General features: G+C 42.8%; 1 protein-coding gene across 1 annotated transcript in view; it reads left to right on the top strand.

The window, feature by feature from the left end:
- Window positions 1–17,460, top strand: part of PITPNC1 (phosphatidylinositol transfer protein cytoplasmic 1) — a 250,957-nt gene that overhangs the window by 109,672 nt on the left and 123,825 nt on the right. Inside the window, exon 4 of the mRNA XM_061144419.1 lies at window positions 15,882–16,030. Coding sequence (XP_061000402.1) covers window positions 15,882–16,030 — 149 coding nt within the window. The remainder of the gene's footprint in view (window positions 1–15,881; window positions 16,031–17,460) is intronic.

Here is a 17,460-nt window from a genome sequence, read left to right as displayed (position 1 = left end):
AGTTATTTTATATATATTAGCTGTGTATCTGTTAATCCCAAACTCCTAATTTATCCCCCACCTTTCCCCTTTGGTAACCACAAGTGTGTTTTCTATGTGAGTTTATTTCTGTTTCATCAATAAGTTCATTTGTATCATTTTTTTAGATTCCACATATATCATATGATATTTGTCTTTGTCTGATTTACTTCACTTAGTATGATAATCTCTAGGTTCATTCATGTTGCTATGAATGGCATTTCATTCTTTTTTTTTTGGCTGAGTAGTATTCCTGTGTGTGTGTGTGTGTGTGTGCGCGCACGCGCACGCACGCACACACACACCACATCTTTATGCATTCTTCTGTTAATGGACAGTTAGGTTGTTTCCATGTCTTGGCTATTGTAAATAGTGCTACTATGAACATAGGGGTGCATGTATCTTTTTGAATTAGATTTATTTTTCAGTGGTACGTCTTCAAAGGTCCTGGAACATAGTGGAGTTTTGCTGTGAGCAAGTAAATGTCCAGGATTTATTTGCAGGCTGTGACTTCCTCCTGTTTCCTGCTTAACAGGCTAGTGTCTCTCCACACACAGGTCAAGCCTCATTTTCTATGTGACGCCCTCCTGGATATCTGTAGCCCATGCCACTCCCTTTCTAGCCCACACACGCTTTCCATATGTGTCATATAATTAATTAGTACTTTGGATCTGCTATCTTAGCTTGTAATTGTCTGTAGTATCATGTTTAGCTCTTTGTTGTCCCAGCAGAGTAATGAAAAGACACCATGAGGCTGGATAGTTGCCCAGGGTATCTGTTGATTGAATGTGCCCAAGTGTCAAATGTGGTGACATGAGCAAGCAAGGCCATACTTGTCCCATAATTTACTCTTCATTTTTGAAATCAATTGTTTGATTTTCTTATTTCCACAAGTAACTTAAATTATCTAAAGTAAGTATGAGACACTATTGGTGAGGATGTAAAATGGTGCACCTGCTATGGAGGTCTGGCAGTTCCTCAAAAGGTCAAACACAGCTGTGGCTAAGCAAGTCCACCCCTAGGTGTCTACCCAAGACACATGGAAACAAGTCCGCACAAAGACTCGTACACATACATTCATTGCAGCATTACTTGTAATAGCCCCAAAGTGGAAATAACCCAAATGTCTTATCAAGTGATAAATGAACAAATGTGGAATATTATTTGGTAATTAAAAAGGAAGGGGATACTGATACATGCTACAACATGGATGAGTCTCAAAAACATTATGCTAGCACTATTTACAATTTTCAAGACATGGACACAACCTAAATGTCCATTGACAGATGAATGGATAAAGCAGATGTGTTATATGGATACTACTCAGCCATAAAAAAGGAATGAAATAATGCCATTTGCAGAAACATGGACAAACCTAGAGATTATCATACCAAATGAAGTAAGTCAGAAAGAGAAAGACAAATATATGACACCACTTATATGCGGACTCTAAAATATGGCACAAATGCCTACGAAACAAATAGACTGGTAGACATAGAGAGCAGACTTGTGGTTATGGAGGCAGGAAGGTGAAGGAAGGAAGGATTTGGGAGTTTGGGATTAGCAGATGCAAACTATTATATATAGAATGGATAAACAACAAGGTCCGACTGTATAGCACAGGGAACTACATTCAATATCCTGTGATAAACCATAAAGGAAAGTATGTGAAAAAGAATATATCAGTATATGTATAATTGAATCACTTGGCTGTACGCCAGAACTTGCCACAGCATTGTAAGTCAACTATGTGCTTGTGTGGACTCAGTTGCTTCAGTTGTGTCCAGCTCTTTGCAACCCTGCGGACTGTAGCCCACCAGGCTCCTCTGTCCATGGGATTCTCTAGGCAAGAATGCTAGAGTGGGTTGCCATACCCTCTTCCAGGGGATCTTCCTGACTAAGGGATCGAACCCGCTGTTTCCTGTGTCTGCTGCATTGCAGGTGGATTCTTTACCTCTGAGCCACGGGGGAAGCCCACATCAACTGTACTTCAGTTTAGAAAGAAAGAGTACGCTTGGTGAAAGAAGTCCGTCACAAAAGGTCACACATGTTGTATGATTCCACTTATATGAACTGTCCAGAATGGACACATCTGTAGTGACCGAAAGTAGATTGGTGCTTGCAGGAGCTGGGAGGAGGGGAGAATGGGGAGTTAGCACTAATGGGTGTGGAGTTTCTGTTGGGGATGATGAAAATATTCTGGAATTAGCTAGTGGCGACAGTTGCACAGAACCTTGTGAACAGACTAAAAACTACTGAATCGTGCACTTTAGAAAAAACAGCCAGCAAGCACGCAGAGCTGCTTACGTCTACTGCAGAGTTTAAAGTCACTTCCAAGGTTACTTTGTCAAGAGTAGCTGTCACCTAAAACAGAATAAAGAGTGACTTAAACTGTGAGAAAAACACAAAAAAGGCAAATTACCAAGAGTGGCTTTTTTTTTGCCTCAAATCTTTGAATATAAGTCATACACAGCTGATTAATAAGTAAATTCTGCAGGACTGTTGCTGCCTTCTACATTGTGATTCTGTAATTTGCTGCATTCCTGGCTGGGCCGTCTAAATAATGCGCTATGCACCTTCTATAACAGAAATAGAAGTGCCTTTTCAGGTCATGCCCACCACCCCCCACACCCGGACTCCCTAAGGTAATAATTCATAGCTGCTTCTCTGTGCTGCCCTTATAGAGTGATGTAACTATTGTGAATATGTTGGGTCCTTTTTGACTTAAAGGGATTTGTTACATTTTCATCTTCTGTTTGCAGACAGAGCATTTCAAAGGGACACCCTCCAACCCCCTGAAAAGTAACCATCTCAGTTCATCAGTGCTTTATCAGAAAGGTCTTCTGACTTAAATAAATGGTAGAGTTGAAATCTCTCCCAGGGCTGTCTCAGTACTTATTTTGGAAGACCGATTTGACATGCCCAAGCACCACTTAAAATGAGCCTTTCAAGAGTGAGATCCAAGAAAGAAATTAGCATTGACTTTAAAATGTCATGTGACCACATCACACCTATTAGGATGGCTATTATTGAAAAACAAACAAACAAAACGCAGAAAGTGACCAGTGTTGGCAAGGATGCAGAGAAATTGGAATCCTTGTGCCTTGCTGCTGGAAATAAAATGGTGCAGCTGCTGTGGAAAACAGTTTTGCAGTTCCTTAAAAAGTTAAACATAGAATTATTATATGATCCAGCAATTCCCCGTATAGGTGTGAACTCAAAAGGATTGAAAGCGGGGACTCAGATACTTACACAGCACTGTTCATAGCAGCATTAGTCACAATAATAGCCAGAGGGTGGAAGCAACCCAAATACCCATCAGGAGATGAATGAAGACGTATCCATGGTATCCACATACAATGGAATGTTCTTCAGCCTTCAAAAGGAATGACATTCTGACACATGCTACAGCACAGATGAACCTTGAAAACATGCTGCTAACATGAAGTAAACCAGTCAAAAAAGGACACCCATTGTATGATTTCATTTATATGAGGTGTCTAGAATAGACACATTCATAGACAGGAAGTAGATTAGCGGTTACTAGGGACTGGGTGGAGGATGAAAATTGCTCTCTACTAGGGATGGAGTTTCTTTCTGAAATGATGAAAAGTTCAGAAATGGACGGTAGTGGTGGTTGCACAAACATTATGAATGCACTAACTGCCCCTGAATTGTACATTTAAAAATGGCTAAAATGGTAAATTTTGTTAAGTATATTTGTATACCACAACTTTAAAAGATGAAAAAAAGAATCCTGTGAAGAACAACATTCTGGTTCATCATTTTGTCTCTACGTCCTTTTTTCTCCCCACTGTTTGAAAACATGGTGAACTATATTTTATCGTGGCATTGACTCCCTTAGCAGGATATGCACAGAGACAAAAGGATTACCAATTGCTTACGGAGCAAGAGCAGGTCCACCACTCGGCCTTAAAAGTACCAGTTGATAGAATCTCTCTCCAGGTCACTAGAATAAGCCTGAGATGTATCAGAAAGTTATTTATTTATTTATAATTTTATTGCAGTGTAGTTGATTTATAATGTTCTTTTAGTTTCTGATGTACAGCAAAGTAATTCAGTTATACACACACATACATATTTTTTTCATAATCTTTTCCATTACAGTTTATTACAGGATATTGAATATAGTTCCCTATGCTATACTGTAGGGCCTTGCTTTTTAATCCAATCTAAATATAAGAGTTTGCAATGGCTAATCCCAAACTCCCAATCCATCCCTCCTCCACCACCATGCCCCTTGGCACCCACAAGTCTGTTCTGTACGGCCATGAGTCTGTTTCAGTTTCATAGGTCTCATAAGTGATATGTGTTTGAGAAAGGCCAATATAGTCTTTCTCTTTAAAGTCTTTCTCTTTCTGACTTACTTCACTTAATATGATCATCTCCTGGTCCACCCATGTTGCTGCAGATGGCATCATTTCAGTCTTTATTTGTTGTTGTCTAGTCGCTCAGTCATGTCTCAACTCTTTGGGACCCCATGGACTGTAGCACGCCAGGCTTCCCTGTCCTTCACCATCTCCTGGAGCTTGCTCAAACTCCTGTCCATCAAGTCGGTGATGCCATCCAACCATCTCATTCCTCTGTCATCCCCTTCTCCTCCTGCCTTCAGTCTTTCCCAGGATCTTTTCCAATGAATCACTCTTCACATCAGGTGGCCAAAGTATTACAGCTTCAGCTTCAGCATCAGTCCTTCCAATGAATATTCAGGATTGATTTCCTTTAGAATTGACTGGTTTGATCTCCTTGCAGTCCAAGGGACTCTCAAGAGTCTTCTCCAACAGCACAGCTCAAAAGCATCAGTTCTTCGGCATTCAGCCTTCTTTATGGTCCACCTCTCGCATCCATACATGACTACTAGAGAAACCATAGCTTTGACTAGATGAACCTTTGTCAGCAAAGTAATCTCTGTGCTTTTTAATATGCTGTCTAGGTTTGTCAAAGCTTTTCTTCCAAGAACCAAGCATCTTTTAATTTCATGGCTGCAGTCACCATCTGCAGTGATTTTGGAGCCCAAGAAAATAAAGTCTGTCACTGTTTCCACTGTTTCCCCACCTATACGCCATGAAGTGATGGGACTGGATGCCATGATCTTAATTTCTTGAATGTTGAGTTTTAAGCCAGCTTTTTCACTCTACTCTTTCACCTTCATCAAGAGTCTCTTTAGTTCCTCTTCACTTTCTGCCATAAGGGTGGTGTCATCTGCATATCTGATATTTCTCCTGGCAATCTTTATGGCTGAATAGTATTCATGTGTGTGTGTGTGTCTGTGTGTATACTGTACCATTATCCAATCATCTGTCAATGGACATTTAGGTTGCTTCTATGTCTTGACTGTTGTGAATAGTGATGCTATGAACATTGGGTGCATGTATCTCAGAATGATAGATTTTTTAATGTAGTAATTTCTAGAAACATACCCAATTTACTCTATTTTACCTCTCTTCATTAACTGTCTCTGGAGAGCAGGAGTAAACAACCATATACTTTTCTCCATCAGTCACCTGCTTCCTTTTACCAAGGAGGAAATACCTATAGGTTGCTAATGCTTAGGAAAATGGTACCTTCCCTGCAGCCAACCACATATCCTATGAACATCTATGGGCTACAGGCACCATTGCAGGCAAGTGAAACCTGGGGCCAGTCCTCCAAAGTGGGGTGAAGACAGATGCTAGAATTTTCCCAACTTTGATCCACGGATCTAACTTGGTCATAACTCTCTCTCCTCATTGCTAGATAGTTAGCAGAGTGCTGAAACTACTTGCTGTGCCAGCTAGCACTTAAGGAAGCAGAGAGGTTCAGTGACCTTCAAATATTACTGAGATGTTGTTGTTCTAGGCTTGAAGTGGCTTGAATAATTCTTTCAAAACATTGAATTGTTCATTGTTCAGTTGTACATGAAGCAATAAGGGCTTCTCTTTGCATTCAGCATGCCCTTCTGTTCTCAGAAGGTCTCAAAGACACTGAAACTAATTGCTATCATTCCTACAAGTGTATTTCTAGCTTTAACCAAAACAACAGCATCCTTTGATGCCACTGGGTGGGTGCAGTAGGCTTCAGAAACAGGGGCTTTTCCAGTTCTGGAAAGAGCCTGTTACCTCCATAAGGATAGACCTCTCTCCTAGAATCACTTCTGGAGAGGCCAAGGTTAAGGAGGTGAGCAGTGACACGGGTTGTGGCAAGAAGACGGCACAGGATACATTTCCCAAGAAAGTACCATCTTAGTTTTCTCCCTTTTTGGTCTTGTGATTGGCTGTGGGTTTCTGCTTGGTAGTAAACAAAGAGACTTGATTGCTTTGTAAAGGTCAGCCCTGTCACCAAACCTCTCCATTTACTTGAGTTGCATTTGATTTTGCATTTGTTGAAAAATGGTTCAATGGCTACGATGTCAGCCTCAGGTTCCTTGGGCTTATAGGCCTTGTGTCTTTGAGAACTCAGGAAACGCTCCTCTGCTGGAGACCAGGTCAACCTTGTTTATAGCTCTACCTCCAGTGTCTAGTGTTCTCTGTTAGTTCAATGCATGAACCACAAGGAACTGGACTCTCTACGCCCAGAGTGTCCCCCAGCCCATGTCTGGAGAAATCCCGTGTTCCGCCCCAAGGGCAGACTACCCTTGTGGTTTTGAACTGAGTCCTGGCAGTCCCTGTCTTTGCTCTCTGTGGTTTCACATGCTGCTCTCTAAAAGCTAATGTGTTCAGCTGCTCATTTATCAATACTGGGGAAGGATACCTCTCACTTGAGCTAATGCTTATAAAGTAGCCTCTGTGTGCTGACAGTTATCATTTTGGCTTTTAAATCTGTGCATTAAGTGAGTTCTCAGGGCTAGAATACCTTCCCCAAGGATAAGTCTGTGTTGGAAGGAGCAGTTAAAGTATGTGCTCTTATTTTTCATATACTATAACCTCCTGTACTCAGTCAAGTGGATTATGCTCCTGGACCTCCCAGTGTACTGGAAATGATTTGCGGTTTTGCACAGTTATAAGCATAGAGTTCTGCTTGCACCAGCACGAAGCATACCCTGAGCCCTTCCCCTGGCATTAAGTTGCTCTGTCCAGTTCAGTCCAAAACTTAGGACGGGTTAAGCACCAGCACATGATGCTGTTTATATTAGTTTGTCATGAAAAGGGGATTTTTGAATTAAATGTCGATAACCCAGCTCCTTCTTAAATCTTTTTATCAGCTTTTTCATTCCTGCACCCTGGCATAATGACACAGGTATTACGTAAACAAGGTACCTCTGAGGGTTGCTTATAAAGATCCGGGAGAAAAGATAAATATGTGATGATACACTGATAACCTGAAATATGAGCTGCAGGTTTGTATTTTCTTTGTGGCATCGGATATTGGTTTTCGTGCTTTATTGACCTGGCAGGGAGAGAGCTGACGAAACACCGAAGAACTTTACACCTTTTTTTTTAAAACCTCTCTGTCTACATGGAGAAATCTGAACATTGAATCATAGAGCCAGAAAGACTGATGGGGCTAGCCAGTCATGTCTTCGCAGAGCCCAAATCAGATTCAGCCCTCAGAAATAAAAATACACACCTTACCTTCCAGTGGAAAAAAGGAATTGAAATTGGGCTTGTTGCAGAGTTGCTCTCAGGCAAACGGAGGAGTTGGGCTGTGAACTGTGACAGTTCAATAAGAAGCTGGTGTTCTCAGTGACCCGCGTTAAGGTCGGCAGGATTAGAGTGAGTTTGTATTCGGTTAATCACTCTTTCCCTTCTGTCAGGGTCTTTGTCAGTACTTCATTGCTTGGGAACATCAGCAACAAGAATCCTCCAGAATGCTAATGTTAAAGACATTTAAGTTTAGGGCAGAGCGAGCCAGACATCTCTTCCTGCGTGGCAGGAATCAGGCATCTTGTAGAGAATTGTCTTTGGAGGAAGTAATTTTATAATTCTGTCCCCTGGGCTTAACACCTTCGAATAAGCTTCTAAACCAAAGATCCAGCAAATATAAAAGTGCCTGGCCTTAAAAAAGAAAAAACTTTTGCATAATCATAAAAATAGAATCACTGATAGATGGCCACCTTGAGGTGTGAAGTAAGTAAGCCACACTCAGGGAGAAAATGACATGTTCCAGGTTTTTTAAAGAATTGTGATGAATATACATCACATAAAATTTACCATTCTAATCATTTTTAAGTGTACTGTTCAGTGGCATTGAGTGCATTCACATTGTCATGCAACCATCAACACCATCCATCCATCCCCAGAACTTTTTCATCATCCTAAAGGGAAACTCTATCTTGCTGAGTGCTAACTCCCCACCCCTGGCAACCACCATTCTACTTTTGGTCTCTGTGAATTTGACTCGGGACGTCATATAAGTGGATGTTCTCAAGCTTTTTATAATATTTTGGGAAATGTTTGCTCTGACTTCCATCTAAGAAAACTTTTATAGAAGGAAACTATGGTCTTGGGCTGATGGTCAGGTTTTCCTGATTTTTACATTATAGAGGTATGTATGGCAGATGCCTTGTTCTCTTAGACTTCATAAAACTATACCCAAACAGAAACAGATGAAACAGATCTTCACCTCCCAGTCAGATATGTTGCCAAACAGGAGCCATAGCTACTTAGTGTAGTTTTACATTTTAATGAAGCATATTAATTTGTAAGTTTTTTTCTCACTTGATTCTCACCATGTCCTATGAAGAAGTATTTGCTTAGTCCCATTTTAATGACGAGAAACTATGGCTCAGTTCAAATTGTCTAGGGCTACAAAACTCATCAACAGCAGAATTGGGACTTTGGCCTCCAGTTTTCAATTTTAAAAGTGCAGTGCCTTCCACCATAGCACACTGTGAACTATTATCACCTCTCTGGAGGTCCACGCAATGCCAGCCCTCAGAGAAGAAAGGCTCCTCCAAATGTATCCCTGGTTATCCATGCTCTCCCTCACTAGCTTGGAAACACATGGAAACCCTTGACCTGATGAGCCAGCCTCCAAAGTCTTGGTGTGGACTGAAGGCCTGACTCTCTGTCACTGATGGCCAAGTTTAGGGTTTAGGCCAGCACTGTCCAGTAGAAATATGTGAGCCACAAATGCAAGCCACATATGTAAAAGAAACAGGTGAAGTTACTTAAGAATACATTTTAGGGACTTCCCTGGCAGTCTGATGGGTTAAGACCCCACGCTTCCAGTGCAGTGGGTTTGGGTTCAATCCCTAGTTGGGGAACAAAGATTCTACATGCCACAGCGTGCAGCCAAGATAAAAAAGAATACATTTTAGTTAACCTCATATCTCCAAATTATTTCAATATGCAATCAGTTTAAAAATTATTAATGAGCTATATTACTTTTTTGTTATTATCAAGTTTTTTGTTGTTGTTACTAAGTACCCATTTTACACTTTTAAGCGATCTCAAGCCAGATGCTAAAATTTTATCAGAGGTACCTGATGTGAATTGAGATTTCATAAAAATTTGCAGTTGAAACAGTAGATTGATGTAGCCGAAGGTGTCTCACAAATATATGGAAAAGTTTTCTTATAGCTGAATTGAGTATCAGTTTAACATTTAATTAAAAAGAAGGAAAATTTAAAATTCAGTCCATCCATTGCACAGGCCACATTTCAAATGCTCATAAGCTACCTGTGGTGAGTGGCCACCATACTGGACAGCACTGGTTAGGTGAGCAGCTAAGGCTGCCCCAGACTGGAGGACATCCATTTTGATGTTAAAGGCAGAAGTAGTCATATCATCAGGGAATAACTCCATCCAGACTAGGTAATATTCATTGCAAAGCAATGGTCCCCACCTTTCACAGCAGCACTGGGCTGGACAGGGGTCAGCAACCTTTTTCCTAAAAGGCCATATAGGAAATATTTTCACCTCCGCAAACCACATGGTATCTGTTGAAACTACCCAATTCTACTCTGACATCATGAGAGCAGCCACAGAGTGAATGAATATGACTATTCCAATAAAACTTTATTTTACAAAACAAGCCCCAGGCCACATAATTTGCCCACTGCTGGACTAGAGCATTTGTTCTGCTGCTTCACCCATGCTGTGAGAGTCTAGAACACAGCTGGCTCTAGCCTCTAGTTTTCTGAGATGAGGTTGTTAAAACCTGGCCCCATTGTATCCCCTTCCCAGTGTGTAATTACAACTTTGGCACCACTTGGTGTGAAGACTGCAATGCACTGGTGTCCTGGGTGATGTTTCATCTTTCAGACACACTCTTCAGGGGTCTCCTTGTGCATGGGGAGGCAATTGCTTCACAGTGCTTTGAGATCTGTGTATTGAGAGTGGAGAAAACGGGGGGTAAAAAAGCCAATAAAAGCATTATGGGTATGTGAATAATGTGTGAAACTCCCAGGGACACCAGGGTATACCACCCTCTACTCTTTGCTCTCTCCACACAGCCAGAGAGAGGCAGGAATCATGCCCACTTCACAGATGGAAACATACACAATAATCATGTTAAATCATAGGGACAGATATTTCTCCCTGGTTATGATATTATGTGGCATGCATCCATTTTGATGTTAAAGGCAGAAGTAGTCATATCATCAGGGAATAACTCCATCCAGACTAGGTAATATTCATTGCAAAGCAATGGTCCCCACCTTTCACATCACGATGTTTGAAAATGGTATCAGTACTAATGGAGAAGAGAAAGGGGGCAGGAAGGGAGGGACTGGAAGAAAGATAACACCCCATGGTTCTTTAGGGAGGGGGAAATATAGGAGTCTGGCCTTGCAGGGATCTCTGAAGCTCAGCAACTGGGGTAAGGGGCAGTTAAGTGAAAATCAGTCATAGCTTGGGGTTCTGCTGAACCTAACTCTTCAGGTCCAAAACTTTCTCTGGCAAGAATGATGTTCAGGTGTTGGTGGTGGTCATTTAATAATCCCTTAAAATACTCAAGAGTTTTGACTTGGGGGTCACCTTTTCTAAAATCAGGGTTTGAGGCTGAACTGAATTAAGTACCTTGATCATGCGTGGTCACATTTGCAAAATACAAGGTGATGAAACTGCTTGGTTTTTCCAGGCACATTATGCAACTCTGCCTTCCCTCAAGTTCTGCAGCTCTATTAAATGTTCAGTGCTGTGTGCAAGTGGGAAAGATCTGCATCCCCATGATGGTTTTTTTTTTTTTTTTTGACTACAGAGATAATTATTTGGGGTAGCTGTTCTGATGATGGCTCGCACAGAGGCTCAGCCCTGCAGCGCAGAGCTGTCTCTAATCGTGATTGCCTGTAATGATGATTACCCCAAACTCTGGAATTATAACAATAGATTTTACAAAGTTAGAGCATAATTACTCTGCCGTTCCATATGTGAACACAGTTTAAACATCTTTGATCTTTTGAATGATATCAGACTTTTGTTCTTCATCTTCTGAAATAGTGAAGTTCAAAGGCAGTGGCTCCAAACCATCCCTCTTTGTTCTTCATAGTGAGATCAGGTTTATTAAAGCAGTTCACCTGTTAGCGAAATAAGGGCTGAACTTTGGTGGAGAAGAGTTCAGGCCTGTGGTGTTGAGATCCCAGTTCTGCCACCTGGAAGCCACATGGCAGGAGAAAGTGTCTAGCCTCTCGGAGGCTAGTCTCAGATCCCTCATCTGTAAATACCTAACTGGCTGAATCTTTGTGAGTCTTAGAAATGGATATAAAGCACCTGATGGGTGCCTCACACCGATAGGTAATCAGTGAAGCTTTTTCACCACCACCATCATTATCATCGCCTTCACCATCATCATCAATTCTGTTATTGATTCTCTGGCTTTAACATCTTCACAATCCTTCTGAGTCCATGGATTTTGCAGCCTTCACTTTACATAAAAATTAGTTTGAAGCTGGTGATCTGTGGTGTGGTGTTCTCACTAACTTAGGGCAGAAGCTTTATGAGAAATTAGTGTTAAAGAGGAAAGAAGAAACAGGCCCTCTAAAGATGGAACATTCTGGTCTTGGCTCCATCTGGTACTGAGCAAGTGAATGAATACCTCGCCCTCTGCTGAAGTGGTTCTCAGCTTTTAGCTTGTGTTTGAGTAAGATCCCAAACTCCCTATATCTCACAGTGTGAGTGTAAAATCCTGGAATTGACCCAGGATTTAGCATTCTTAGGAGTATCTCTGGTGATTTTGAGACATGGTTCAAAGACTCTCTGTTTTGTCCTGTCCCCTCCAGTTGAGAAACTTCTGGATGCATGTGTCTTTGAGTGAATTTGTGTTTTAAAACCTCTACTTCTGGATGGCCCAGCTCAGATGGCCACAACAAGCAGAACAGGCCTGATTTGCTTGAGAGCAAAGAAAGTGACAGGTGCAGAGCCCTTGATCATCTCGGTGTCTGGGCTTGAGTGTCCCGCCACCCCCAGCACTGTCACCCACGTGACTGAATCCAGCGTCTTGTCAGTCGCCCACAGGCTGATGCTGTCTTAGTGAGCTAACCCTGGTGTCTGCCCTGCGATGGCTCATTCAGGAGCCGCTGGAATGATCAATGAGGCTGGGCAGCCAGGCCCTCCTCTGCCTGCCAGTGAATCAGCCTCTGGCTGCCTTGGCCCTTTGCTTTCAACACAGAGCAGGAAGCACTTGAGCTGAGCGCAGCCAGGCTGACTCGAGTCTGGCTAATGGCTTTTCTGTGTCATGCATTGTCCTTGGTCCCATGCATTTCCATGCGTGAGTGGGTTGGAGCTCCTGGAGATGGTTCAGGAATAGATATCCCTTCTGCATCCCCGCCCCTGACTAAAGCCCTGGACAGCATTTTGGTTTAAGGGTATCTGCTTCAGAAATGGGGTCAACACTAAAAAAAATTTGAAGTTGTCAATTGAAGAAAACTTCGCAACCTAAAAGATGTGTTAAATTGTATTTGGGGAGCTTACTGAGAACTAAAGAGAGCTCTGAGAAGGGAGGAGCCAGGATATATAGGAGTTTTGGCTGGGGAAAAAAACAGCATGTAGTCGAACAGTAAAAAAAATACCATGTAGCTGTAAAAGATAACGCTAGTCACAAAAAAACCCATACATCTCAAGGTAATGATTTTAGTGCCTTTTTTTTTTTTTCATGAATGGGAAGGTGCATGAGTCTAGGTTCTCTGAAATGTTTCCCTAGGTGTGCATCTAGGGCCAGTGTCCAAAGCACAGAATGTTACCTTTTCTTCTCCATCCTGAATTCTGCTCAAGGCTCAACACTGAGGCTTGTTGTGGGTTGGAGTCAAGAGGCTACAGTGGCTGATGGCATGATGGCAGGCAAATATTCATTGTTTACTGGAATGGCAGCAACATTCCCTTTCCACAAGGTGGAAATGAGATAATACAGAATTAACCATTTTAAAGTCAATTCAGCAGCATCTAGTACATTCACCACATTGTACAACTACCACCTCTAACCAGATCCAGACTTTTCATCACCTCAGAAGGAAACCTCGTACTCACTGTATTGGTTGGCTCAGGCTGCCATAGCAAAGCACCACAGGATGGGTGGCTTAACCAACCAGCATTGTAAGGGCTGACAGTTGTGGATGGTGGAAATCAAAGATCAAGTGTCAGTAGTCAGGGCTGGTTCCCTCTGGGAAGGCTGGGATGGAAGGTTCTCTTCTGGGTCAATCCTTGGCTTGTAAATGGCCAGCCTCCTGCATTACTTCACCACATCTTCTTTCCTGAATGTCTGTATGTCCATCTTGCCCCTTGGGGGCTTCCCAAGTGGCACTAGTGGTAAAGAACCCATCTGCCAATGCAGGAAACATAAGAGACCTGAGTTGAACCCCTGGGTCAGGAAGATCCCCTGAAGGAGGAAATAGCAGCCCACTCCAGTACTCTTGTCTGGAGAATCCCAGGGACAGTGGAGCCTGCCAGGCTACAGTCCACAGGGTCGCAAAGAGTCAGGCACGACTGAGGCAACTTAGCACACACATGAGGAAACCAGTGCTGTTGGATTAGTGCCCATCCCAGTGACCTCGTTTTAATTTGATTGCCCCTTAAGGAGCCTGTCTCCAAATAAGGTCATCCTCTGAAGTACTGGGACTTACATTTGACTTTTGGGAAACACTATTCAACTGATTAACACCCATGAAGCAGTATCAGTATCAGTACCCCCTTCCTTTTTATGGCAGAGTAATATTCCTTTGAAAGTAAACGTATTTTCTTTGAACACCAAGTACAAAGCAACTTCTAGTGAAATCTCCGTCCCCTGGGCAGCTGAGCATTCTGTACTAGGCTTGTGTGCCTATCCACATAAGGTGGAGTGTTGATCTCAGAGGTGTATCTCACAGATCTCCAGCCTATAACCTTTTTCTCACTGATTCCTCCTAGAAAGAGGGTTAGTTAGTCTTTATGAGCAAAGGAAAGAGGACGTACTGAGGGGAAGCCAAGACAAGCTTCTAATCCCAAAATGTGTTTAAAAATAAATTTTATCTTTGATTTCCTTTCTCCTCTCACTCCCTTCATCCTCAGCACAGACATAGATACATTAAAAGCATCTTAAATGCAGACCCTTCTGGGGAGGAATGTGGCACAGACAGGAAGCTCTGCCCTTTGAGGAGAGCCAGACTCTGACGGCTCTTTCCATTGTCATGGTGACTGGGCCTGGTCCCTTGGGCTGACCTCACAGCAGAGCCTTTCTCATTCTCTCCACACTCCCCTCCCTGCACCTGCCTCAGAGTGAAACAGGGACCTTCAGACAGGTGAGTCCTCTCAGCTTTAGAACTGACTGCACTGTTGATTTGTACATTTCACCTTGCCCCCTTAATTTAAAATCTATTTCTTTTACGCACATAGACAGGAGACCTGCATCCCTGCTGACCTTGGCTCTTTGGGAATAACCCAGAGCCATCATTAGCTCGCTGCAGACTCAGGTCCCTTCCCCGCATCCATGGGCCTTGATGGTGCTGACACTGTGTCGTTTCACACCGAATCTGCAGGAAGGACCACAGCAGGGTCTCATCACCCTGCCTTCTGATTCTGAGCAGACTTCCTTCATGCATAAGTTGTTTTACTCCCTCCTTTGCCTCTCTCTCTTTCTCTTCTTTTCCCTTCCATTAAATTAGTTTTTGTCACTTGGGAAGTTCACTGGGTGAAGAGATGCATGCTGGCTCCAGGGTTTTCAGAGAGGCAAGAAAGAGACTGGAACAGCTCAAAACAGCAGACAGCATGGAAAATATTCACATTACGTGTTATTCTATTTTATCATTTTCATGTAAGCACATGTGGCTTCAGGGCCCTCAGGCTAGAAGGCCACACACTGTTAGTGGAATTGGTTGAAAAGGATTTATACTGTATAGATTTTCTCCCTTGTGGACCAGCCTAATGGTGGGTTCACAGTTTCCACTCAAGGGGGAGTCTGGGCATCTGGAGATTTTTTTAAGCTTCCAGGTCATTCTAATGTCCATTGAACTTTGAGAACCACTATTCTAGGGGACAGAGACCTCCAGGAGAGTTTTAACACTTTGAGAGAGGCAACAAAAGAAACAGGTGACATCTAATCCTCTGTGCCCAGCAATGCAGTTAGTTAGGCAGAAAGACTGGACAGAAATAACATACCCTGGTCTGTCTTGTGCCAGGCAAAATAGAAATTTAGCTCCACTTAACCCTGTAAGGCCAGCGTGCCCACCTCCCTGCTGCTAACCATGGGTTGGTTGATTGGCTGCCAAACCTTGAAGACCATCAGCCCCCTGGTGAACATTCGCCAAGGTGATGCAAAATGGTCACAGGAACAAGCCGTTTCTGCATTCTTCTCACAGTTAGTTCTCCTTACTCCTGAGGAAAAGTAACATCAGGCCCACGTGCCTGCTTTCTTTTCCCAACGGAAAGTGCTGATGCCATGAGTTGCTTGCGGCGAGGGGTTGTTTTTAAAAGTGAGTGGTGGGGCTGACCTGTCTGCATCTGTGTGTTTTGTAGTACAGAATTGGACAGCTGTACATGATCAGCAAGCACAGCCACGAACAGAGTGACCGAGGAGAAGGGGTAGAGGTCGTCCAGAATGAGCCCTTCGAGGACCCTCACCATGGCAATGGGCAGTTCACAGAGAAGCGAGTATATCTCAACAGGTAAGTCCTGGCAGCTGGCGCTCCACCTCCAGGTGCCCTCCCTGCCCAGGAATCCCTCCCACCTGGCCTCGCGGCTCCCAGTAGAGGCTGTGACTGTCTGGGATGAAAAGCTGATTTAGAAAATCTTTATATCCGCCCTCCAAAACCACCAGTCTAGTTGCTTCCCTTGCATTCTGCAAAATAGTCCTCAAATGCATCTTCATCAGGAGAAGCTTTCCTCTTACCACTCGCAACCCTTCCACCACATGTTAGGATGAAATCTGATCTTAAGGATTAAAGGACTTTATCTTCTCTCTTGGTTCTGGGATTAGCAGAAGGAAAAGGGAACTTTGCCTGTAAGCTGTAGAGAAGTAAGTGCTGAAGATAGTCGTGTACCATTGGGGTCTTAGCTCAGTAAGATTTCCACTTCCTGTCAGGTGACCACTCGAGTGTCCCCAAAGGGAATTGACAAAACTAACAGTCACCTGTGACCAAAGTGAGATACAGTATGCAGGTGGTTTCTATTTCTTAACCACTTGAGAAACTTTGTAACTTTTCCTGCAGCAGAACAAGAAGTGGCCAGCTGTCTCAGTCATGTCTGTGTTCTCTATCAAAATATTCATATTTATCTTAAAGGAGAGTAATAAACATTAGTAAGAGGGAAATTTGTTATAAATAGGATATCTGGACTTTCAGTAATAATTCCATTCTTCCCAAGGTGAAGGATGTCATCTCTCCTTTGGAAGGGTAAAAATTCAAGGATGATCAACCAACACTGATCAGGACTGCCATTTCTGTTTTGCAAAATACACTTTTTAATCTTTTCTGTTTTCTTATTACTAATGACATAATTGATTATTGGGGCTTGTCTGATCTTCTCCCTACCTTACACCCCCTTCTAGGTCATTTTCTTCCTTTTACTTTTCTGGGTCAGAACATTTGTAGTCACATGCCATATGGGGTATATTTTCTTAAAACTAACAGTTAGTGAACCAGTGTGTGACCATTCTGGTCTTTGCTATCCTCTCCATGAATACTCTACTACCGTCTATGGCCTCCCTTATTGGCCCGTTTCTCATTATTCAGAAAGCTCTACCAGCATAATAGTTTTGTCCACTGACACTTGTGAATATGTCTCCATTCTCAGTGCTTTGACCACAAACAGATGTTCCTGAGAGAGCCATATTTGGAGTCTCTCATTCTTGCGTGACCTCCACCCTCCAACAGGCTGACGGGGACTATTTCTTCTTGATGGGAGTGTTTGTGTTCTGTCACTAGTGTGTTTGGAAATCTCTCAGGCCAATATCCTGACACTGAAGGCCTTGAGCTGATTAAACCAACACATTTTAGTCAGCCCAAGGATGCGGTACCAGGGAATTCCTGAGTCATGATGAAATGCAAATGAGATTGATCCTGTTCACCTATTAGTAGCTGTGAATTCCCAGGATTTG

This window comes from Dama dama, chromosome 5 (genome assembly GCF_033118175.1).
Source record: "Dama dama isolate Ldn47 chromosome 5, ASM3311817v1, whole genome shotgun sequence".
Taxonomy (NCBI): Eukaryota; Metazoa; Chordata; class Mammalia; order Artiodactyla; family Cervidae; genus Dama; species Dama dama.
This window is presented reverse-complemented; position numbering and strand designations above follow the sequence as displayed.